The 22,110-nt window shown below is 40.6% G+C and overlaps 1 protein-coding gene across 1 annotated transcript in view; it reads right to left on the bottom strand.

Moving 5' to 3' along the window:
• Positions 1-7,059: 7,059 nt before the first annotated feature.
• The window catches only part of LOC107565040 (laminin subunit alpha-2-like), a 19,343-nt gene continuing 4,292 nt past the window's right edge, over positions 7,060-22,110 (bottom strand). Inside the window, exons 2-8 of the mRNA XM_016250224.1 lie at positions 16,197-16,391; positions 14,631-14,873; positions 12,374-12,553; positions 10,417-10,506; positions 9,065-9,182; positions 7,886-8,064; positions 7,060-7,200 (exon numbers count right to left, since the gene is read on the bottom strand). Coding sequence (XP_016105710.1) covers positions 7,060-7,200; positions 7,886-8,064; positions 9,065-9,182; positions 10,417-10,506; positions 12,374-12,553; positions 14,631-14,873; positions 16,197-16,391 — 1,146 coding nt within the window. The remainder of the gene's footprint in view (positions 7,201-7,885; positions 8,065-9,064; positions 9,183-10,416; positions 10,507-12,373; positions 12,554-14,630; positions 14,874-16,196; positions 16,392-22,110) is intronic.

The following is a 22,110-nucleotide window of genomic DNA, read 5'->3' as shown; positions in this document are numbered from 1 at the left end:
CGCAGTGAAAGAGCTCCTGTATTGAACAATCGATTCTCGAGCCATTGATATCAACCTAGTCAGCAATACCGCCATGGACAGCACCTGCTAACGTCGCATGTAAGAAGGTTTTACCTTAAGCTTAAGGTATAGTTCGGGGAACACGCCTAGAACAGGTATACCTTTAGTTAAGATATACCTTTAGAGTCTTCGTAGCGAGCTAAGACACAACGTTATCGGGAAACGCAGCCCTCATCTGTTCATCTGTGTGGATTAATTTACTCATTCAACCTGTTATATTGAATAACTATTTACAATAATTCTCTGTATTTTAATTGCAGAACTGCTGGTGATTAATAAAATTATGTGCAATACAGAACCAAATTTCACCAGGCCTTTTTCAGTGTAGTTTAGCATTATGTTTTTGAGTGAGACTGTGTGTGATTAGACAGTTTTATCAGTGTGTTTGGCCACTTAATAAGGACATTTAAAGTCATTAAGATCTGCCTGTACATCAAAGCCACAGATCACACAAACACGCTTGAAAAGACCAACACTCTTTCACACATGCATGAGGTATATACTCACACACACACACACACACACACACACACACAAGCTGCTGTAATTAAAGCTAGCAGAGCTCTGAAAAGACAACTCAAGGTCAGCTTAATTGTACAGACAGATGCTGGTAGCATCTCTCTCACACACACACATGCACACACAAATTGATGCAAAAATGCCAGGGCCCCATACACTATTAACCTTTCACCCTTCCTAACATCTGTCCCGTTTGTCTGTGTGTAAAGACTGCACTCATGACAGTTCACTTCTAAACATGATGACCAGCAACTTTTGTTCACTCATTAAACTGGAAAATATCCATGTGAATCATCTGTGTGTGTTTAAGAACAGCCATTACTGCTTAATAAGACTGAGTCCCACTAGCCAAGCAGAGATTTGAGATAGTGTAACTAATGAGAAATGAGACCCGTCTCTCTCTCTCTCTCTCTCTCTCTCTCTCTCTCTCTCTCTCTCTCTCTCTCCCACACCTTAATAAGACTGAATCCCACTAGCCAAGAAAAGATTTAAGATAGTGTAACTAATGAGAAACGAGACCCCTCTCTCTCTCTCTCTCTCTCTCTCTCTCACACACACACACACACACTCGTAATGAAACGGCTTGTCTCCTACATTACTGTAGTCCCAGTGGGATTCAGCACACAGGCTGGCTAGACCAGAACAGTAGCACTTCTCGCATCCACGGAGACGGTCTCCACGGAGATGATAGAATCCCTGTTTACAGCGGTCGCAGTTCTGTCCCTCCACATGCTCCTGCAGAGAGAGAGAGCGAGAGAGAGAGAGAGAGAGAGAGAGAGAGAGACTGCTGAGTGAAACTGGGCTGCATGCACTATTAAACACTGTTAAAGCAGCACTAACCCAGGTGAAGTGTAAACACACACACACACACACACACACACCGGTACACGAACCTCTACAGTGAAGGAAAAGTCATTATTCTTCCATTTAATTTATTTCAATAGCTGTAGGACCTCTTCACATCTCTGTGTGTGTAACAGGGATTGTGCACCGTTCAAAATTACTGCCGAAGAGCTGCTGTAACTTGAAATAAGTTTATGGCTTGCCAAAATAGGGCCTACGTGTCAGTAAAATGTTTTTGAAAGAAGTCTCTTCTGCTCACCAAGGCAGCATTTATTTGGTCAAAAATACAGTAAAAATTTGAAATATTATTACAATTATATATAATATAACAAAATAACTATGTGAATATGTGTGAAACTGTAATGTATTTCTGTGATGCGCAGCTGTATTTTCAGCATCATTCCTCCAGTCTTCAGTGTCACATGATCTTCAGAAATCAGTATAATATGCTGATCTGCTGCTCAAGAAACATTTCTGATTATCATCAATGTTGAAAACTTGTTGTGCTGCACAATATTTTTGTGGAAACCGTGATACATTTTATTTTTCAGGATTCACAGATGAACAGAAAGTTCAAAAGAACAGCATTTATTTGAAATATACATCTTTTGTATCATTATAAATGTCTTTACTGCCACTTTTGATCAATTTAATGTGTCCTTGCTGAATAAAAATATAAATTTCTTAAAAAAAAAAACATCTTAATGAAAAAAAGCCTTTTAAAATCTTACCTGTTTATTATCTTGAATCCATAAGAGTGTACAAAACAATCATTCTGGCAACAAGACGAACACATTAGCAATATTAACGCAGGCCTACTATTAATAATGAAGCCCTCGTGTTTCATTTTTCAGTAAATACAGTCAATAACTGAGGCACAAAATAATATCAGTTGCATTTGAATGAAACGAGCAAGAGCACGGCACTGTAACATGTGAGCCGTGAAAGAAGCGGTCTCACATACCTGGATGAGCGGTAAGATATTCGGCATGGCTAAGGACGATGGTTGTTATCGGGAAATAACACAGATGGGAATGTCGCGACTGACCAATCAGAATCAAGTATTCCAGATAGCCGTGTAATAAATCAGAACAAATAGACACACTTACACTTAACTGTGTAATTATGTTTATTTGTTCCAATATGAAAAATATGTCATGAAATTTATCAGAAAATTGTGATGAACTAGTCAAAGTGATCTGCGTAGAATTGTTGACTTGTAACTCTGAGTTATTTTAAACTGAATTCAAACTCCTGTGTGTCCTGACCACACTTATGATCTTCAAGGGAGTCAGTCCCTGCTGTGTGAATCCAGTACTAACTTTTCATACAGCATGAGGAACTCTCTCAGATGAACTTTTCCGTTCCAGTCACCAGACTGTGTTCTGACACTTTAATTTATTTCTGTATATTACAGCTATTGGCAAGTCTAGCATCAGACTGCAGCACCTGGAGCGAGTCCATCCCGTCTGTTTGTGTCATTTACTGATGTTTCTTAATGCTCCATTTACACTGGCGCTCTGCCTGAGCCAAGCCATTACTGAACAGAGCTGAGCGTTTGCCTTTATAATCTGACCATCCCAGCCTCTTCATCTGGGCACCGCCAAACACGCTTCACCTCCGCTCACTCTTCATCTGTTCATCCATCCATCCGGAGAAATCCTGTGAAACGCTTCTTGATCATCTGTAGTCCTGCATTAAAGCTGAATTAAGGTTATTTTTTTCTATTTCTATTCTGTTTGTTTTCATGCATTGAAAGACTTGAATCTTTATTAGGATGGGAAAACGGATCCAGACTGAAACAATTTGACAGCCGAGGACAAAAAGGCGCAAGTTAGTTGTCAGGATAACATCAAAGTGTAAAGCAGTATTTCATTTACACAGAACAAAGGCGACTTCAGATGTGTGTCTGATACTGAGAGATCAGATCACAGCGGCTAACTGTACTGCAGCTTTCATTTGCAGCATTGCACTCAGAGAAACACTTTAACCTTATATTGTGTGTTTTGACGCAGAAACAGAAAATCAATGGCTGTTGTTGTTTTCTTGGAACTACTGTTTTGGTTGTCAGATCCCTCATGCAAACGTCCACCTACTTTGGAAAGGCTGAATCACAGGTCTGTTGCATGTTTTATTGCAAAAGGCTCACTCCCCTTCTCTGCTGCTGGAAAACATTAAAATCCCTCGATGAGATTGAAATCAATCATTAGGGGGCCTCAGGATTCCCACCTGCCATCTTCACAGGAAGAAGAGGCCGTTCTGGCGGTTTGTGTAGAGCGCAGCTCTAAAGTCTGATTTACTGTCCATGTGGACTCCCGGCTTTATACAACAGCAGTGTTTCCCCACTCAATGACTGGACTTGGGAAAATCAACCACCAACTCCTTTGTCCAGTAGACTCTAAAAAAAAGTCTGTAAAATAGGGCCTAATGTACCGTGTTAATATGAAGGAATTTTCATTATTAATTTTTCACAGGCGTTTTACCTGTATTCTGAATTATGCATTGCACTGTGTTGTGGTTTAGGGATAAAGGAAATGTCTGTAAACTTCACAGAAAAGGTACCGGTAATTTTCTGCCATTTTCCTATGGATTTTTTCTTACAGTGTAGATGTTCAACTGAAGGGTCCTGTACTCTGTCTCGTGTGTAAAGCAGACTTTCTGCAGAAGATCTTTCAGCCAGACTTCTGAGGGTCTGTTTCTTGAGATTCTAGATCTAGTTCTCCTGCACCAGCTTACAAGACTGTTGTAATCATTATATATGATCTTAGTCCACTCCAGACTTCATTGTTCCTTGATCAGTTTATCTCACCTCTCAAAGTTAAACTAAGAGCAGATATATAAAGGTGTCTTCTTACTAAAACTTCATGGTGGCTTTTTGTTGAAGCACATTGTCCTTTTGGGACCTGCATTGTTCACAAAAGCTCATCTGTCAGTCATCTGAGGTACATGTCCTGGTCCGTCTCCAAGGAGCTATTTTGCAAAAAGTCCCTTAGCAACCATTTCCTCTCTGTCCTGGTTGTGACAGCATCCACTGAACGATTGGTTTAAATGCAGGAATATGGCACACCTGAACAGGCCAGACATCACAAAGCCAACTGTTTTCTGTGTTCATCTGGAAGAATTGCTTCTGGAGCATGTAGACGCCTGTTTTCATTTCCATTCATTGAGGATATGTCACCACAAGCTTGTGTGAGATTCCATTCAAACTAAATGGGGGCCTTTCAGATTCAGTGCCGTCTTGCTTAATTGGTTGTCTTATTCAGGCTGAACAGTCTGTAGAAAGCTAATGGTGCCACAGACCTTTGTCAGGGTAGTGCCAGATTTAGTTTCTTACAGGAATAAAAATGAGGAAGTGAGGGACTGATGTACGGTGTGTTAAATGGATTGTACTGTTGTTTAACAACATAACAATAATTCAGCTGACGATATGCCTTTTCTGTAAGTCTCTTCCCCACAGCCTCGTTTTCATCCATGTTAAATTCAATTGAAACTCCAATCATAGACTTAGGTCTATAAACGGTGCCATAAAGACTTATCAATCACGACATGTGAGAAACTGTGAAGCCGTGCAACTGACTAAAAGGGGCCTAACAGGCCATTTACAAACTGATGCCATTAAATACATTTATGTGGTTAAAATCTAAAGCGTTTGGTAATGAAATGCATTGCTTGACATGTTAAATTTGCTAAAGTCAGCATAACAGTCTACATATAGCTAAACAACTATATGAATACTCTCACAAAAGGTACTAATGGCTACATTTGCACAATCAGTACTCGATATCTGGGCTCCCGAACATGGCCTCAAGTTTGTTCAAGATTGCCCCATCAGTTGTTAAAAAAAACTGCTAGTTGACCACTACCGTTCTTGCTTTCATGAACAATTTAAAATCCATTCACTCCAGTTGGGAGTATCAGCTCTCAGTGAGGCACATGAGATTATGCTGTTTGGATTACCCAACAGCCAATGGTCAGTGCAACTATATTACAGCACTCATTTCTATATTATTAAAGTGCAATCCAAGCTATTTTTGTAGGAACTAGTTAGCTAACACATTTGTAAGTCTCTCTGGTTAAAAAGTATTTTCTAAATGAATAAATGTCAAGGAAAATATTTAGCTTCAGTGTAACTTGTCTTCCTCTATTTGAAGTTCTCCCTTGTGGCTTTTACCCTTGTTCTTCAGAGTAACGTACTTGTTTTAATGAGTTTATGGCCATCTAGCAAAGGTTTTATGCTCACCATGTGTATTAAAGTTGTCATTGCACACAAATATCTGACTGCTCAATGCTGCAGTTCACCGGAATTGAATATCTGCTGTTTGTCAGCTGAATGGAGATCCTCGTCACTGAGCTAATTGATCCGTGAGTGTAATTATCTCTGTGCTCGACATCAGGATGAGTTTCTTGTTAAATCATTAATGCTGCAGGTTCTCTGTACTTCCCACAAACTGTCTATGTGTGATCTTCTGCATCTCAATAATTACCCTAGCCCGGGTCAAAGTTCATCCAGCGCAGTTACACTAGAAACCACTCTTTGTAATCGGCTGGAACTCTGAAAGCATCCTGAGAACAGTAGTTATCAGAAACACAGACTGGCATCCAGAAATATCTAAATATCACGACCCCAACCTACACACCCGAGGAATCGCACTGACCTCCATGAAGCCATTTCTCAGAAAATCTCAAATCTAATCAATACATTTTGTGAGGCAAATTTTGTAAGATAAGTACTGTAAGAAATGGTTCTTTTAAATGACCGAAGGGGGAAAAAGAGCACATTTCTAGAACACATGATGCAAAAGTTATGAGATAAAATTTTTCATAAGTGCAATTTAGAATTTTTGACCACATGGAATGCCACTGACTAATAATATAATAAGTGCACAAGCATCTATTCCAAGTTAACATCAAATAATCACATTAGACAAAGTATAGTAATATTTTGGTTATACAGTCCATGACTATGTGGTAGTACTGCCGTAGCAGTGAGTGCAGTGATCATGGCTGTATAAGCAGAGGCAGGCCAGTGTTAATGTTGGTAACACTTTATTTCGATAGTCCACTTTAGGCATTCTACTAACAGTAAGTAACTGTGCAACTACATGTCAACTAGCAGTCATTAGAGTATTAGTAGACTGTCTGCTTAATATCTACTAACACTTTATTTTGATGGGTCAACAACATAAAACATACTGACTATCAGAAACTTTGCAAGTATATGTCAACTTATTCTACTAACCCTAAACCTAACCTAAGTCTACTCTGAGAGTTAGTAGACATGTAGTTGCAAATTAATTAGAATTAGTTGACATGTAGTTACAAAGTAACTTATAGTTAGTAGAATGTCTAAAGTGGACTATCAAAATAAAGTGTAACCGTTTTGTTTATTATTAAAGAAACCTGCATTGAGAATCAGGCTCGTTCAAGTCCTTGGTAATGCACACGCATGTGCATAATGTCAGCATCTCACATGATAGAATCCTCAGTAATCCTCAGCAAACATCGACACTGGTTGAACTGGCTCATTTGGTTCTTTTTGAGTTGAATGTATATTTTGGCTGTGCATCTTGCATCATCACTAAAAGAACTAAAGTTTGATCAGTTCGATTTGTGAACCGGCTCAAAAATCGGACATCACTAAGGGTTACTGCCAGATCTTGTGTGGTGTTGTGTTGTACCTGCGGTGGCCTGACTCTCATCTGGAACACATGCAGAGTGCAGTGAACCTCTCAGGTCACATGAGCAGGGTCTGCAGGGCCAGTGTTCATCTGGACGCGCCTGAAGAAATATTCACATGATGATGCTCAATTACTCTGAGAACACAAACCATCTGATTGTCCCTTCTACCTTTTAGTAATGTTGACCCATGGCAACAATTCATGTCTAATGTAAGGTCGGATTTAAAGTCAGAAATAGGACATTTTGCCTTTCTGAGTAGAATGCAAGGCAGCGTAAGTCCTTGAAAGTCCTGTGTTTTTGAATAGTTCAACACACAACAGTACAGAAATTACCTCCAGATCTCAACCTCATAGAAAATCTTTGGAGGGAGTTGAAAATCCGGGTTCGCCAGCGACAGCCCCAAAACATTACTGCTCTAGAGGAGATCTGGATGGAGGAATGGGCCAAAATACCAGCAACCGTGTGTGAAAACCTTGTGAAGACTTACAGCAAACGTTTGACCTCTGTCATTGCCACCAAAGGGTATATAACAAAGTATTGAGATGAAATTTTGTTATTGACCAAATACTTATTTTCCACCATAATTTGCAAATAAATTCTTTAAAAATCCTACAATGTGATTTTCTGGATTTTTTTTCTCATTTTGTCTCTCATAGTTGAGGTATACCTATGATGAAAATTACAGGCCTCTCTCATCTTTTTAAGTGGGAGAACTTGCACAATTGGTGGCTGACTAAATACTTTTTTTCCCCACTGTATATAGGAACAGAATAAAGAAACTCACCTCAGTTGGTCTGTAGTAGCCGTCTACACATGATTGACAGTTAATTCCTCCTGTGTTTTCAGAGCAACTAAGGCAGACTCCGCCCCCCACATATTCACCATGAATATTTAAACTCAGCTTAGCATCGGCCACAGTCTGGTTGTAATAGCATTCCTCTGATTTGCCGTGACAGTTACACTCTGGAAAATAAAGACAATTATACAACTATAAGAGAAGCAGTGCAGCTTTGCAAGCAGCACCTGACACATGACACTTAAAATATAGCAATACCACATGGGGAACAGTTGATCTGAATACTGGCAGAGCTATGATTCAGCCACAGGTAAATGACAGGTGTGCTGATACTCCGACCAACAGCACCATGAATTCAGGATCTTACATTGCTAGTCCAAAAGAGATGTCTAAATCTCTGTTACTAATTAAAAAATGTCCGGTTAAAGCTAGCAACTGCAGCTTGGGCTGCTTCTGAGGATGGAGTAACAAGAAGGCATAACAAGAAGTAACCATGGAACAGCATGAAGGTGGCCAGACTGAGTGATATTGCTTTAATACAGTAGTTAAATAATCAAGTTAATATTACATAACTTAAATTTTAGACTCAATATTGCCGGTTACTTTGTGTGCTTTTGCTTCACCAACAAAAATGGTTACACATTAAGACACAGCAATACTGAGCAACAGTATGGGCATTGTGTTCCTGAACGATTCTGTGTTTTTGAACAAACTCATTTAACAAACGATTCAGTGACTCACTCATGAAGACAGTCATCTGGTTAATTCCTGAAAAAGTAATGTTTTTTAACAAATCGGTTGAGTGAATAATTCAATGACTTGTTTATAAAGACACTCAGTGTGTCTGAAATCGCATATTGTCTATTTACACAGACAAGTGAAGTGATTCAAACAGTGGAGAGTCCAGGTGCTGTTGGACTGTTATATCAACTAATCTTGAAATGCTAATCAACCTGTCAGATTGAAGGACCCAAACTAACTGTTGCATAATTCATATTAAGATGTATTAACTTTTACATAGTGTAACTATGATATGAATATAGTCACTCAGACGTCATATAACATGAACTGATGTTCCTAATGTTTATAGACCACACCTAAAATAAGACAAAAATGGTCAATAAAGCAGCATGCTCAGCTCTGTGGTACACTGTTGAGGCCTCTTACTTTCACAGACGTGGCGTGTGAGGAAGGTTCCCGCCATCCAGGGTTTCTGGTTGTAACCAGGGCAACAGCGGTCACAGCTCTCGCCACAAGTGTTGTGTTCACACTCACAGCTGAATTTCTGATGTCGAAACCAAACAGTCAATCAAACCAACTGTGTGTTATTCAGAAATGATTAGAGAATGCCTTCCCAATTAAAACTCAATCTGAGATGGCAAACACAATGCAGAACTGAGGCTTTCTCCGATGTGTATCATAAACGTTGTGTAATAATTGACTAATAGTAGCTGTATTTTGGTGCTGAGCTGATCAGTGGTCTAACAGCACTCGACAATGTCTAAATGACTGAGATGGCCAATCAAATCAAAGAAGGCAGGTGTTACTATTAACGTTTACTGAAGCAGAGCATGAATTTCAACATGAAACTTCCATTTTAACCATCAAAAAGTGAAATGAAAGAGCAAGTAAGCAGCTTAACATTTAATATTTGACTTTTTTAAACTGTTATGATAGAAATGTTAAACAACCGACAGTCATTTACAGAAATGCAAACAGCTCAGGCGTTTTCAGCATATTAGGCACAAGATTAAGAATTAATGTGTACATATTGTGAATGAATTTAGTAAACTTGGTTACACTTTCCTTACAGCCTTTCAGTGCATTCACTCATCCTCAGACCTAAACTAGAACATGGAAAAATGTGACTTTGACAAATGTATTTATAGGCTGAGGTTAGGATAGTCATATTAAAGCCGATTATTAAATAAATAAATAAATAAATAGATCAAAAGCATTTATTTTAGTTCTAGAAACTAGTTTTCTTTATCCATCTCCTTCTTCATTCCTTTCATTTTCTCTTTTTGACAATAAGCCCGCAAGTGTCTGCAACCTCTTTATATTGATATGTTCATGGCTCAAATTTTAAAGGGATAGTTGATTTAAAAGTTAAAATTATGTTACCATTCACTTACTGAAATTGTGTCAAATTGTGTATTGTTATCCAATTTTTGCCCTCTAGACCTCTTTAAATGCACATATTTAAGTATATATACACACACAGTCAAATATATAATTCATATATATTTGTCAAATTATTTTCATAAAGTTATCTGAAAATGTGCTAGACCTTTTGTGGTGCTGTACTCCAAAATATAGCATTATGATCATATAAGACCCAAATGCAACAATTTAATTATCTCTTTTTTTATAACTGCTGTGAGAGCATGCTTCATAAAGGCAAAAAAAGTTATTAATCTCTAATTAACAACTTAGTAATAAAGCTCAAGAAATAAACCTAATTAAACTGAATATGAAATCATTTGAGGATAAAGATTCTTTAGCTTCAGATGACAAACCTTGTTGTATGGGTTGAATGGGCAGGCCTTGGCGTGACCGTAACAGATGCACATGCCTCCAACTGATATATCCTTAATGGAGTAGTAATACTGAAAAACAAAAGCAATACAATCACATTAAACTCAAACTCTACTGTAATACATAAGTTAATTACTGCATCCAATACACTACAAACAAGGACCAGAACTAACTGTTGTCTATTACCTAAGCTTTACCCTCCAAAGTGAGAGATCAAGGTTTAAATATTTACAGAAGCACGTTTGCCGATGGTTTAATTTATTTTTCACTTGGCAAACCTTTTGCAGTATGGACTGAGAGGTTCTGATGAAGCACTAGGAATCTTGAAGTTAAACTCTATGAACACCCATGCTTTTCAGCTACAAATTCACGTAACCCCTCACACGAAGAAAGCAGGAGTTTGTGAAGCACACCCCCCTCCACCCCCCCAAAGCTGCCAAAATATGTTTAAATCAAAATAAGGAATTTATCTAGATGTGAACTGTTACCTTGCTGAAAAATCCAACATTGCTGGTCACCAGCATAAGGTATGTTTTGCACACTGGTACCAGCTTTGGTCACTGGTTGCTGGACCCCATTGTGGGACTCTGGTGTGCTGGTGGAGCAGCATATGTTGCCACTTGGATGCTGGTAGGATCCCAGAAAGACCCCAACAAACGTGTGTGTGTGCAAAATTTGTTGAAGCCCATTGTCACTGTTATGGTGATTAGTGTTCACTATAGATGGGCACTTTGCCCTTGACATTGGTTAAATTATTTCACTTTCAGCCATTGTTACTATTGTCTGCAATAAGTTATGCTCCTGACTGCAATCAAATAATTGTTTTACTATGTGCTTTTTATATTTATTCCTTTTACTAAATATTTTCTTGTTTTCAGTAGCTGTCAGCTGGATTTTGACACATGAAAGTACCCAAATGTATTTCCAATTTTGAACTTGATGCAACATAAGTACAAAATTGTAGTTACATGCTACTGATGTTTATTAGTTTGTGTCTTGAATAGACTGTGCTTCATATTTTACAAGTTTGACTTCTATAACTTATTTAAAATTCCAAATTACTACCAGCTAGACCAGCACTATATCTGCACTAACCAGCATAAAACAGTCTGGACCTTCATGGAATTAATGCTGGCATATGCTGGGTTTTACAGCAGGGTACAGGCACACAAACATTATGCTGCAAAGGTAATAAGCATATGTTCCAATACTACTGTCTTACACACCCTTAAAGGTACTGACTGAGCATCACCGAATAAGCAAACACACTTTTATACTATATTTATACTGCATACAGCATGTTATATGTTGGTGTGTTGAGCTGGTTGTGATGCTTAAATTAATCAATGATTTGACACTGCCACAAAGACACAGTGTTAAACTTTCTGGGCAAATCAACCTATCAAACTCACAACAATACAACTTGATATGAGAATGACACACATCACCTTTAAATTAGCCTCGTAATCATATGCGACCAATGTGGCTTAAACCTCTCAGACTGCAAAATGACTCTTTGATCTAAATACTTTGGGTTCATTTATCCAAATTGCTCAATGCACGTGAGAAATGTAATCCTGCAATTCAGTGCAACTCTTCTTTGATGGAAACAGGTCAATCAGCGAGTTAATGAGTTTGTAGGAGGAAGTGGGCGGGTGGAGGCGTGTGATATGGCGTCTTTGAGGGAAAGAGAGGGTCGATTTGTTAATTACTGTATGATTTTAATTAAAGCCCATCTGTCTGAGGAGGAGAGGCTGGTAATGGGTGAGGCGGCCCGGGCAGCACTAGCTCCATCCATCCACACACACAGATGGCGTATGAATGGTACTGAGCGATGACAAACACATGTGTGGCACATTCTCCCTCTTCCTGCTCTCTCTGGTGTCAAAGCATCACACTAGCACCTTTAGCACATCTAGTGACACATGAGGCACTCACCCGTCTGGTGACAATGGGGTCGATGTCTTGGGGGTCATTGAGGGCGAGGGTCATGAGGTCAGCATTTAGGGTGCGGATCCTCTGGAACCGCAGGCGGATATAGCGTGCCGAGGTGAAGTTGAGTAACATGGGCGATGGATCATCCGCACTGGGACGGCCGTTTATTAGTGAGGTGTGAATCTGAAAGAAAATGAAATGTGATGCACTGCAACAAGTGACTGTCTTTATGAGTGAGTCGTTGAATCGTTTACCAAATCATGCTTGATCCTGTTTCTTTTTTTTTTTTTGGGAAGATAAAAATAGACAACTTTCTTGTGTTATACAGCTTTAATACACGTACGCATACATTTCAAAATGTAGTGCATTATTTGAACATTTGAAAGTAATCTTGCTAACCAAAAACAACAACCAGAAATAATACAATTAACCATCTGGATTTCCTCAGACTTGTGATCCTCGGAGGCCAAAAACACAACAAAGAAAATAAGCAGAAATGTTTTAGTTTAAATGAAATTAATGTACTATATTTTGTTTCAATAATATTTATTCGTTAACATTATTATTATTCAAAAAATTTTTTTGATGTTATTATTATATAGCACTAGACAATATTCACATTAAAATTATGCTGCATTTTTGTCTATATAAACTAAAACAGTTATACAATAATACGGTTAATTTAAAAATACAGCAAAGATATTTAAAATCCATTGCATGGAAGGCAGATCTAGTGGTAGAAATAAAGAAAGTATTACCATGGTTTAACCACTAGATACCTGTATACAAGGCTATGTATTGCCTAGATGCTTATAAGAGTATTTTCAGACATAATTGCATTTTGCATTTGGATATATATATATATATATATAACCTTATCAAATACTACTTTGTCGATTTGTAGCCACAATGTTCAATGTTTCCCATTTATTTTCATGAAGATCACAAATGTTACATTTTTTTAAATTATGTCCATGATTTTTTTTTCTGTGTTTGCATATAGCAAGTGCCAAAAAGTTACCAAGTTTTGTACCATTCCGATAAAATAAAAACGTTTAAGAATTTAAACCATAAACATTTTCTGTCTAAAATGATCAAAGACCACCAGAGGGTTAATTGAATATGAACTAATAAACAAATAAGCAAAATTCAATCACAGTTTTAATGCAAATGCAGCTCAAGAAGGTGATGTGTGTGTGTGTGTGTGTGTGTGTGTGTGTGCAGTACTAGGCTGTTTTTCTTGGGTTAATGATGTGTGCTAATTAGTGCTGTGTGAGTTTATGCTGTCTGTTTTTAAAGGAGATAGAGCGACATTTGAGTCCAGGCTTGATCTCCCCACCCACCTCCCTCATTAGTACGGTGCGCACACACACAAAATACTGTTCAGTATAATCCAGTGATCTGACAGCTGTAAATTTAACTTTCAGAAAACACACACACATTAAACCCACTGCTGTAAAAGAACTTCCATCTCATTTATCATCCCTGCGTGGGTGTTCATGTCAGCCAGCATGCCAGACACACTGTGTGGGAAAGTTAGCAGCTGTATTAATGCAAACATGCATAATTCTACATGTTTTTGGTTTGTATGTAAATGTGATCTGATATCTGTGAAAATGAGAGTGTATTGAGTGGGCTGTGAATGAGAGGGACTGGAGTTTGTCTAGCATGTGTGTGTGTGTGTGTGTGTGTGTGTGTGTGTGTGTGTGTGTGCGTACGTGTGTGTGTGTGTGTGTGTGTGAGATTGTGAATCTATTTTTCTCTTGTCTGTTTTCTATTTAAGAATTATAGTCAACAAGGTACCTTAAGATGCAGTCAACCAAGACTCTGTGAGGTTCTCTGTGTTCATTCCTCAGCCTTCTGTGCCACATATTCAAATGCTTTTACAGGGACAGTTCACCCAGAAATGGCCCTCATGTTGTTCTAAACTCATATGTGTACATTGTTGCAAAATAATTTGAATACATTTCTGAACCTTTCGTGTCCATGTATTTATATGATATACAGTCATGTAATAACTGGAATAATGCATGGTCAGATGTGAGGTTAGCCAATCATACAGGAGGTCAGAGAGTGGGTAAAATGGCCATCAGAATTTAAATTATGATACTTTGTTTAACATTTTAAATGAATTGATAAAATAGTACAGGTTATAATTTCTTCAAAATATGCCATTCATGTCATAATCATCTCAAAATGGCATTAAACGTTTCATTTTGCTACATAATTTTGTTGCTCTGTGGGTGAAGGTGTTTCTCACCTCTCCGTTCTCCAGAGGATGGATTTTAGAGTAGAAGGAAGTACAGATGACTTCCTCGTCATGCATGTAGGACGGCGGGCCTGTTCTGGGAACGACGTTGAAGCGTGTGATGCACTCTGTGGCTGTAATCGCGTAATACTGCCACGGCATGAATGTTTCACCGTCCAGAGAACGCTCTAGAATCCAGTTTCCGGGCCGAGGGGAGTTTGCAGCTTTCAGGATCACATAAGCGATCTGGAAGACCTGTGTGAGAGGAGAACATGGCACAGTACATTAATATTCTCACAAATAAATACTTCAATTCATATACTGCATACACTTTTCTCCTGACGGAATCTGTAAAATTTTGAATAAGAGCGATAAAATTTTTAAAAAGTTCAAAAATTTTAAGTCAATGTTTTTTTTATTTATTTTTGAATGAATTATTTTTTAATCCAGATTTTTTTTCACATTAAATTGATCAGAAGTGACAGTAAAGACATTTATAATGTTACAAAAGATTTATATTAAAAAAATGCTGTTCTTTTGAACTTTCTGTTCGTTTGTGAATCCTGAAAAATAAAATGTTCCACGATTTCCAAAAATTCAGCAGCATTATTAACATTGATAATAATCAGAAATGTTTCTTGATCAGCAAATTGGCATATTAGAATGATTCCCCTTCTAGGGAACTCAACGTTGCGTCCTGTTGGGTACTTTAGGGAACGCTGTCTGCGTGACCGGTACCTGCGTAAAACAACTCCAATCCTATTGGTCCATGTGGCCCGTGACGTCATAGGCGGGTACCCAAACGTATAAAAGGGGCACCTGCTGAATACGTCACCAACTTTTGTTGTCTTTGGAGCCGTCTGTCTGTTGAATGTGTGTGAAACATCATCCTGGTGAGTCGAGCAGTGCTTTGAGGAATATGTACCTCCATGTTGGGATTCTAACACTTGAGGACATATTCTAACCTTTTCGTCTTTGTCTCGGCGACCACACACTCTTTGTGATGAATCACTGTAATGCGCTCGGCTCACGTTTGTTCCTATTCCCGAGGGATGCAGGGCAAAGCGTTCGTGTCTCGGGCCGTTGCCGCGGCTCGGTTTATCTCAGCTCACGGTGATTGCTTTGATCTGTGGTGTCCGTATACCCTCAACTATCGGGTTGCCTGATGCCATGGATATTGCTCGCGTTGCTATAACGATGAAGTGTGAGCACCGAGTCGTTTTTAGCTCAGGGCGTGTGAGATCGCGGGCGGAGCTATATTCAACTCAGCCGTGTCTCTCTAATATGCATGTTATTGTGTGTGGAGAGCCTCGCTGGGCAGGGTTATACTGAATGCTCTGTGAAATGAAGCTGTAATCTTTCTCTCCCAGGGTGCTTCAGTAGTCTAGAGTGGTTACGGGGCATGTTCCTTCCTGTGTTTAGCCAGGTGATAAGTGAACAGTCTCTGCTCAGAGTGTAGCCATATGCGGATGATTATGCTCCAGTTCAGGCTGTTTTGCTTTGGAATATAGCAGTCTGAGGACAGCTATGTTCTAGCCAGGTGTTTATAACTGGGTTTAGTTCCCCTTGGGTACAAACTGTCTCAGGTAAGTGCTGAAGCCTTGTTTGGAATCTGCTGTCTGAGGATAGCTGTGTTCCAGCTTGGAGACTGCTCCCCCTTGTGGGATCTTTAAGTAGTGGTCTCCTTGAGCCCTTGCCTACACGGCGCTCTCTCCCCTGTTCGGGTTTTAGGTAGATGGCCCACTTCATGGCCTGGGCGAACTTCAGCCTTATCTGAGGGAAATGCTTTTTGAGGATAGCTGTGTCCAGCTACTTAGTGTTATGGCCGTTGCTTGCATCAGGCTTTAATCTGGACTATGGTTTTATGTGTTCGCTCCTTAGCGAATCATTACTATGGTCTGGATCTTCCTATTGTGAGCCTCTGGTCAATATATTGGTGAACGAAAAGCTAGCCTACTGTGGGACTGACACGGTTTGGGGACCTCCTTAGTATTGCCACCTAAGGGTGGTTATATTTCAGCCATTGCCATGGTAGTTGTAGTAGTCCCCTTTCCTAAAGCCTAGCTATTTGAGGATAGCCATGTGCTAGCTTGGTAATTGCTCCCCTGCCTAGGGTTTTTAAGTAGCGGTCTCCTTGAGCCCTTACCTAGATAGTGCTGTCTCCCCTCTCTGGGTCGTAAGTAGACAGCCCACTCTCAGTGGTCTAGGTAGTTTCAGTCTGTTCCACCTCTGGTAGCCCTTCCTACACACATAGCTGAGCTCGCTCAGATAGCTCTATCTCCTAGATTGCCCCCTGCTTGGGTTGTAAATAGATAGCCCACTCTTGTGGTCTGGGCAGCCTCATAGGATGGCTTACCGGGGTTTTTCAGGCCAGCTGTGTGGGACCAACTGCTGATAGCTCGTTGATTGCTCCCCTTTTTAGGATTTTAAGTAGTGGTTTCCTTGAGCCCTACCTAGACAGTGCTGTCTCCCCTGCTAGAGTTGTAAGTAGACAGCCCACTCTTTGTGGTCTGGGTAGTCTCAGTCGGTCCCCTTCTGGTAGCCCTCCTAGGTGCACGGCTATCTGAGGATATCTATGTGCTAGCTTAGGTACTCCTCCCCCTTCTTGGGGTTTTAAGTAGCGGTCTCCCTGAGCCCTTACCTAGACAGTGCTATCTCCCCTGCTAGGGTTGTAAGTAGATAGCCCACTCTTGTGGCATCATAGGATGGCTTACCAGGGTTTCTTCAGGCTAGCTGTGTGGGACCAGCTGCTGATAGCTCTGTGATTGCTCCCCTTCTTAGGTTTTTAAGTAGTGGTCCCCTTGAACCCTACCTAGACAGTGCTGTCTCCCCTGCTAGGGTTGCAAGTAGACAGCCCACTTTTTGTGGTCTGGGTAGTCTCAGTCAGTCCCCTCCTGTTCTGCTATTCCTAAAATCTATGTTTATGGTAAGCGTACACACTAGGCTCGGTGATTGCTCCCCTTCTTAGGGTTTTAAGTAGTGGTCTCCTTGAGCCCTACCTAGACAGCGCTGTCTCCCCTGCTAGGGTTGCAAGTAGACAGCCCACTCTTGGTGGTCTGGGTAGTCTCAGTCAGTCCCCTCCTGTTCTACTATTCCTAAAATCCAAGTTTATGGTAAGTGTACACGCTAGCTTCTGTGTGCTTTCTAAAATCCACATTGTGGTAAGTGTGCACACTAGGCACCCTGCACACTTTGCTAAAATCCTGTATGGTATGGGTTACACGCTCGACTTTGTTCCCATTCTCTGAGTTGGTTCTGGCCCCGGTTCTCCTTGCGCCCCACTACATTTATGTATCTCTAGCGATACTTCTGGACAGGGCTTCCTCTCGTTAAGAGAGTCATTCTTAGGTACATGGCTATCTGAGGATATCAATGTGCTAGCTTAGGTACTCCTCCCCCTTCTTGGGGTTTTAAGTAGCGGTCTCCCTGAGCCCTTACCTAGACAGTGCTATCTGCCCTGCTAGGGTCATAAGTAGATAGCCCACTCTCTGTGGTCTGGGCAGCTTCACATGTAGGTTTACTAGGGGTTTTAGTTTTTGGTCCTGTAGCCCCTTCCTAGGGATATAGCTATCTGTGTATAGCTATGTGGCTGCTCCCTTTCCTAGGGTTTTTAAGTAGCGGTCTCCCTGAGCCCTGGCTTAGCCAGTGCTATCTCCCCTGTGGGGTTTAAGTAGATAGTCATTCCCTTGGTCTGGGCAGCTCTTTAGGAAGGTCCTTTTCATAAGACCCTTTGGATATAGCTATCTGATAGCTGTGTACTTGGCTGGGATTGTTGGTGGCAATCTTGAGAACTCCTCTAGGCTTCCAGCCTCTGAGTGGACTTATGTATCTGGCTACTATTGCTCACATAGCATAGCTATCTGATGATGGCTGTGTTCTTAGCTTGGTTAGGGTGTTCAACCTTATCTGGTATCCCTCCCTCTTTTTACCAAGTTATGTGAGTGGCCAGAGGAGTCAGTGGCTTGGCCCCTTTCTGAGGAAAGGTTTGGTGTATATCTGTCACCTCCTTGGTGCTCTCTCACCAGGTGGACAGTTATGCACCTCGGCATGGCGTGAATGGATATCGTTCTCCAAAGTGTCCACCAGGACGCAGCGTTGAGTTCCCTAGAAGGGGAACGTCTCGGTTACTCATGTAACCATGGTTCCCCGAGAGGGAACGAGACGCTGCGTCCCCACTTTTTGTGGTCTGGGTAGTCTCAGTCAGTCCCCTCCTGTTCTGCTATTCCTAAAATCTATGTTTATGGTAAGCGTACACACTAGCTTCTGTGCGCTTTCTAAAATCCACATTGTGGTAAGTGTGCACGCTAGGCACCCTGCGCACTTTTCGAAAATCCTGTATGGTATGGGTTACACGCTCGACTTTGTTCCCATTCTCTGAGTTGGTTCTGGCCCCGGTTCTCCTTGCGCCCCACTACATTTATGTATCTCTAGCGATACTTCTGGACAGGGCTTCCTCTCGTTAAGAGAGTCATTCTTAGGTACATGGCTATCTGAGGATATCAATGTGCTAGCTTAGGTACTCCTCCCCCTTCTTGGGGTTTTAAGTAGCGGTCTCCCTGAGCCCTTACCTAGACAGTGCTATCTGCCCTGCTAGGGTCATAAGTAGATAGCCCACTCTCTGTGGTCTGGGCAGCTTCACATGTAGGTTTACTAGGGGTTTTAGTTTTTGGTCCTGTAGCCCCTTCCTAGGGATATAGCTATCTGTGTATAGCTATGTGGCTGCTCCCTTTCCTAGGGTTTTTAAGTAGCGGTCTCCCTGAGCCCTGGCTTAGCCAGTGCTATCTCCCCTGTGGGGTTTAAGTAGATAGTCATTCCCTTGGTCTGGGCAGCTCTTTAGGAAGGTCCTTTTCATAAGACCCTTTGGATATAGCTATCTGATAGCTGTGTACTTGGCTGGGATTGTTGGTGGCAATCTTGAGAACTCCTCTAGGCTTCCAGCCTCTGAGTGGACTTATGTATCTGGCTACTATTGCTCACATAGCATAGCTATCTGATGATGGCTGTGTTCTTAGCTTGGTTAGGGTGTTCAACCTTATCTGGTATCCCTCCCTCTTTTTACCAAGTTATGTGAGTGGCCAGAGGAGTCAGTGGCTTGGCCCCTTTCTGAGGAAAGGTTTGGTGTATATCTGTCACCTCCTTGGTGCTCTCTCACCAGGTGGACAGTTATGCACCTCGGCATGGCGTGAATGGATATCGTTCCCCAAAGTGTCCACCAGGACGCAGCGTTGAGTTCCCTAGAAGGGGAACGTCTCGGTTACTCATGTAACCATGGTTCCCCGAGAGGGAACGAGACGCTGCGTCCCTTTGCCATGCCTTCGACCTGCCAGTTTACGTCTCCTCAGACAACTTAGTTGGTCACGTATTCAGCAGGTGCCCCTTTTATACTTTCGGGTACCAGCCTATGATGTCACGGGCCACTTGGACCAATAGGATTGGAGTTGTTTTACCCATGCTTCAGGTACCGGTCACGCAGACAGCATTCCCCAAAGTGTCCACCAGGACACAGCGTCTCGTTCCCTCTCGAGGAACCATGGTTTCATGAGTAACCCGAGACGTTTCTGAAGGATCATGTGGCACTGAAGACTGCAGTAATGATGCTGAAAATTCAGCTTTGATCACAATAAATTAAATTTTAACATAGAAAACAGCTATTTTACATGACAAAATAGTAGTAATATTTCACAATATTAGTGCCTTATTGTATTTTTTAACAAATAAGTGCAGCCTTGGTGAGCAGATGATACTTCATTCAGAAACATAAAAAAAAAAATTCTTACCAACCTCAAACTTTTGAATTAGTGTGTTATATTTGAATTAAATAGAGTTCAAATATAATAATACAATTACTGAACTTACACAATCAATCCTGAATGATATTAAGAGCCACTGCTAAATGGTGCTTTGAACAGGATCATTTATTTAACTTCAGTTGTTATTATTATTAGTATGTATTGTCACGTTTAGGTGTGCCAGGGAACAGGCAGGACGATGAGGATGAAGGAAACCAGAACACTTTAATGAATACACGAGAGGGTAACATTCACAATAACTGACAAACTCGAACACAATGGACAGGAACTGATATAAGGTGGATAACGAGGGGCTGACAGGTGAGCACAATGAGGTGATTAACTAATAATGAGAACAGGAACAACCAAATAAGGACATAGAGGGAGAAACCATACAAGACAGTCCACAGGGGTGTGACATGTATAGTCAAGGTTTTGTCACAGCAGTCTACTAGAGAAAGGAGACCCAGACTCAAAATGACTAAGGGAGAGACATTTATTGACAAGACAAGGTACATAGGAATGGTGATGAGTGACAAGCAAGACTAGCAAGAACTCTCATACACACAAAAATCGCATGCAACAAACCAGCAGAGGCATGAGGAAAAGGAGCAAAATGTAAAGAGAGCAGAGCACACGAGGATCAAGTGAACACAATAAAAAAATGAGGACTAGTCAAAGGCTGAATCAGAAATTGCCCCCTATACCCTCATTCACTATTCCCTTCATTAGGCCACTAATAGAGTTCACTTGAAGGAGTGAATGAAAACGAGTGCGAGGACTGCCGCTTTTGCATAGTTTGTGCTTTCTGTTTAATAATCATTTGAAACTGGCAAACTGGCGGCTCCAGTAGTAAGATTAAAGGATTTATCTTGAACTCTGTCGTGGAAATTATGTATAAACCCTAGTTCAACAAATTATTAATCAATTTACAATGAGTTTATACCTGTGTTGTATTACGCTGTATTACGCCGTGGATAAGCGCTTTGTAAAATGAATGAATGGATGATTCAGCTGCAAGTGCCATCTTCTGGTGAGATACGGGAATTCATTCGGTGCCTGACTCTCTCAGTGCATTATGGGTATTCTCTAGCTGTTGAGCGTGCACTGGTTGTACACTCGTTATTGCTGTGCATTATGGGATTGTATGAGTGGACGCGATAATGTCCACTTAGGTTTCAGACACCATTAAAAATGGCTGTCCCTTCAAATCTTGCCCCATTTAAGGGTATAAGGGGCGATTTCAGACACATGACTAAACAAGGGGGCGTGGTAAATGGAAACAAGGAGTCGGGACAAGAGGAGCACATGGCCAACAAAAACAAAGACAAAGACATGTGCTCAGGCACAAGACAAACAAAGACACGTTAAACATAGACAGAACAGACATGACTGTCTGTATGTATGTATTTATTTGACAAAATCTGCTAGTTGAAGAATGGTACTTTAGTAATTTGCTTAAAAAATAACATTTGAATGAAAATTATTTGTATTTCTTAAAACATTAATTATGTAGTAACTATTTTATAAAAGCAATAAGGCTGTGCTGCTGGTTCTTCTAAGGACGTCATTTAGCTGTGATTTAGGGCCTGGAGGACCTTATTGCTCAAATACAGTGATGAGCAGTCAAAGATGTGCCCATGTCAGCTATTTTACAACAACTTCAAACTATCCAATTCATAATTTATTTTTTTTTTTTTTTT

This window comes from Sinocyclocheilus grahami, unplaced genomic scaffold, assembly GCF_001515645.1.
Source record: "Sinocyclocheilus grahami isolate Dianchi unplaced genomic scaffold, SAMN03320097.WGS_v1.1 scaffold975.1, whole genome shotgun sequence".
Classification (NCBI taxonomy): domain Eukaryota; kingdom Metazoa; phylum Chordata; class Actinopteri; order Cypriniformes; family Cyprinidae; genus Sinocyclocheilus; species Sinocyclocheilus grahami.
Note: the sequence above shows the minus strand (reverse complement) of the source record. Positions and strands in the feature narration are given on the sequence as shown.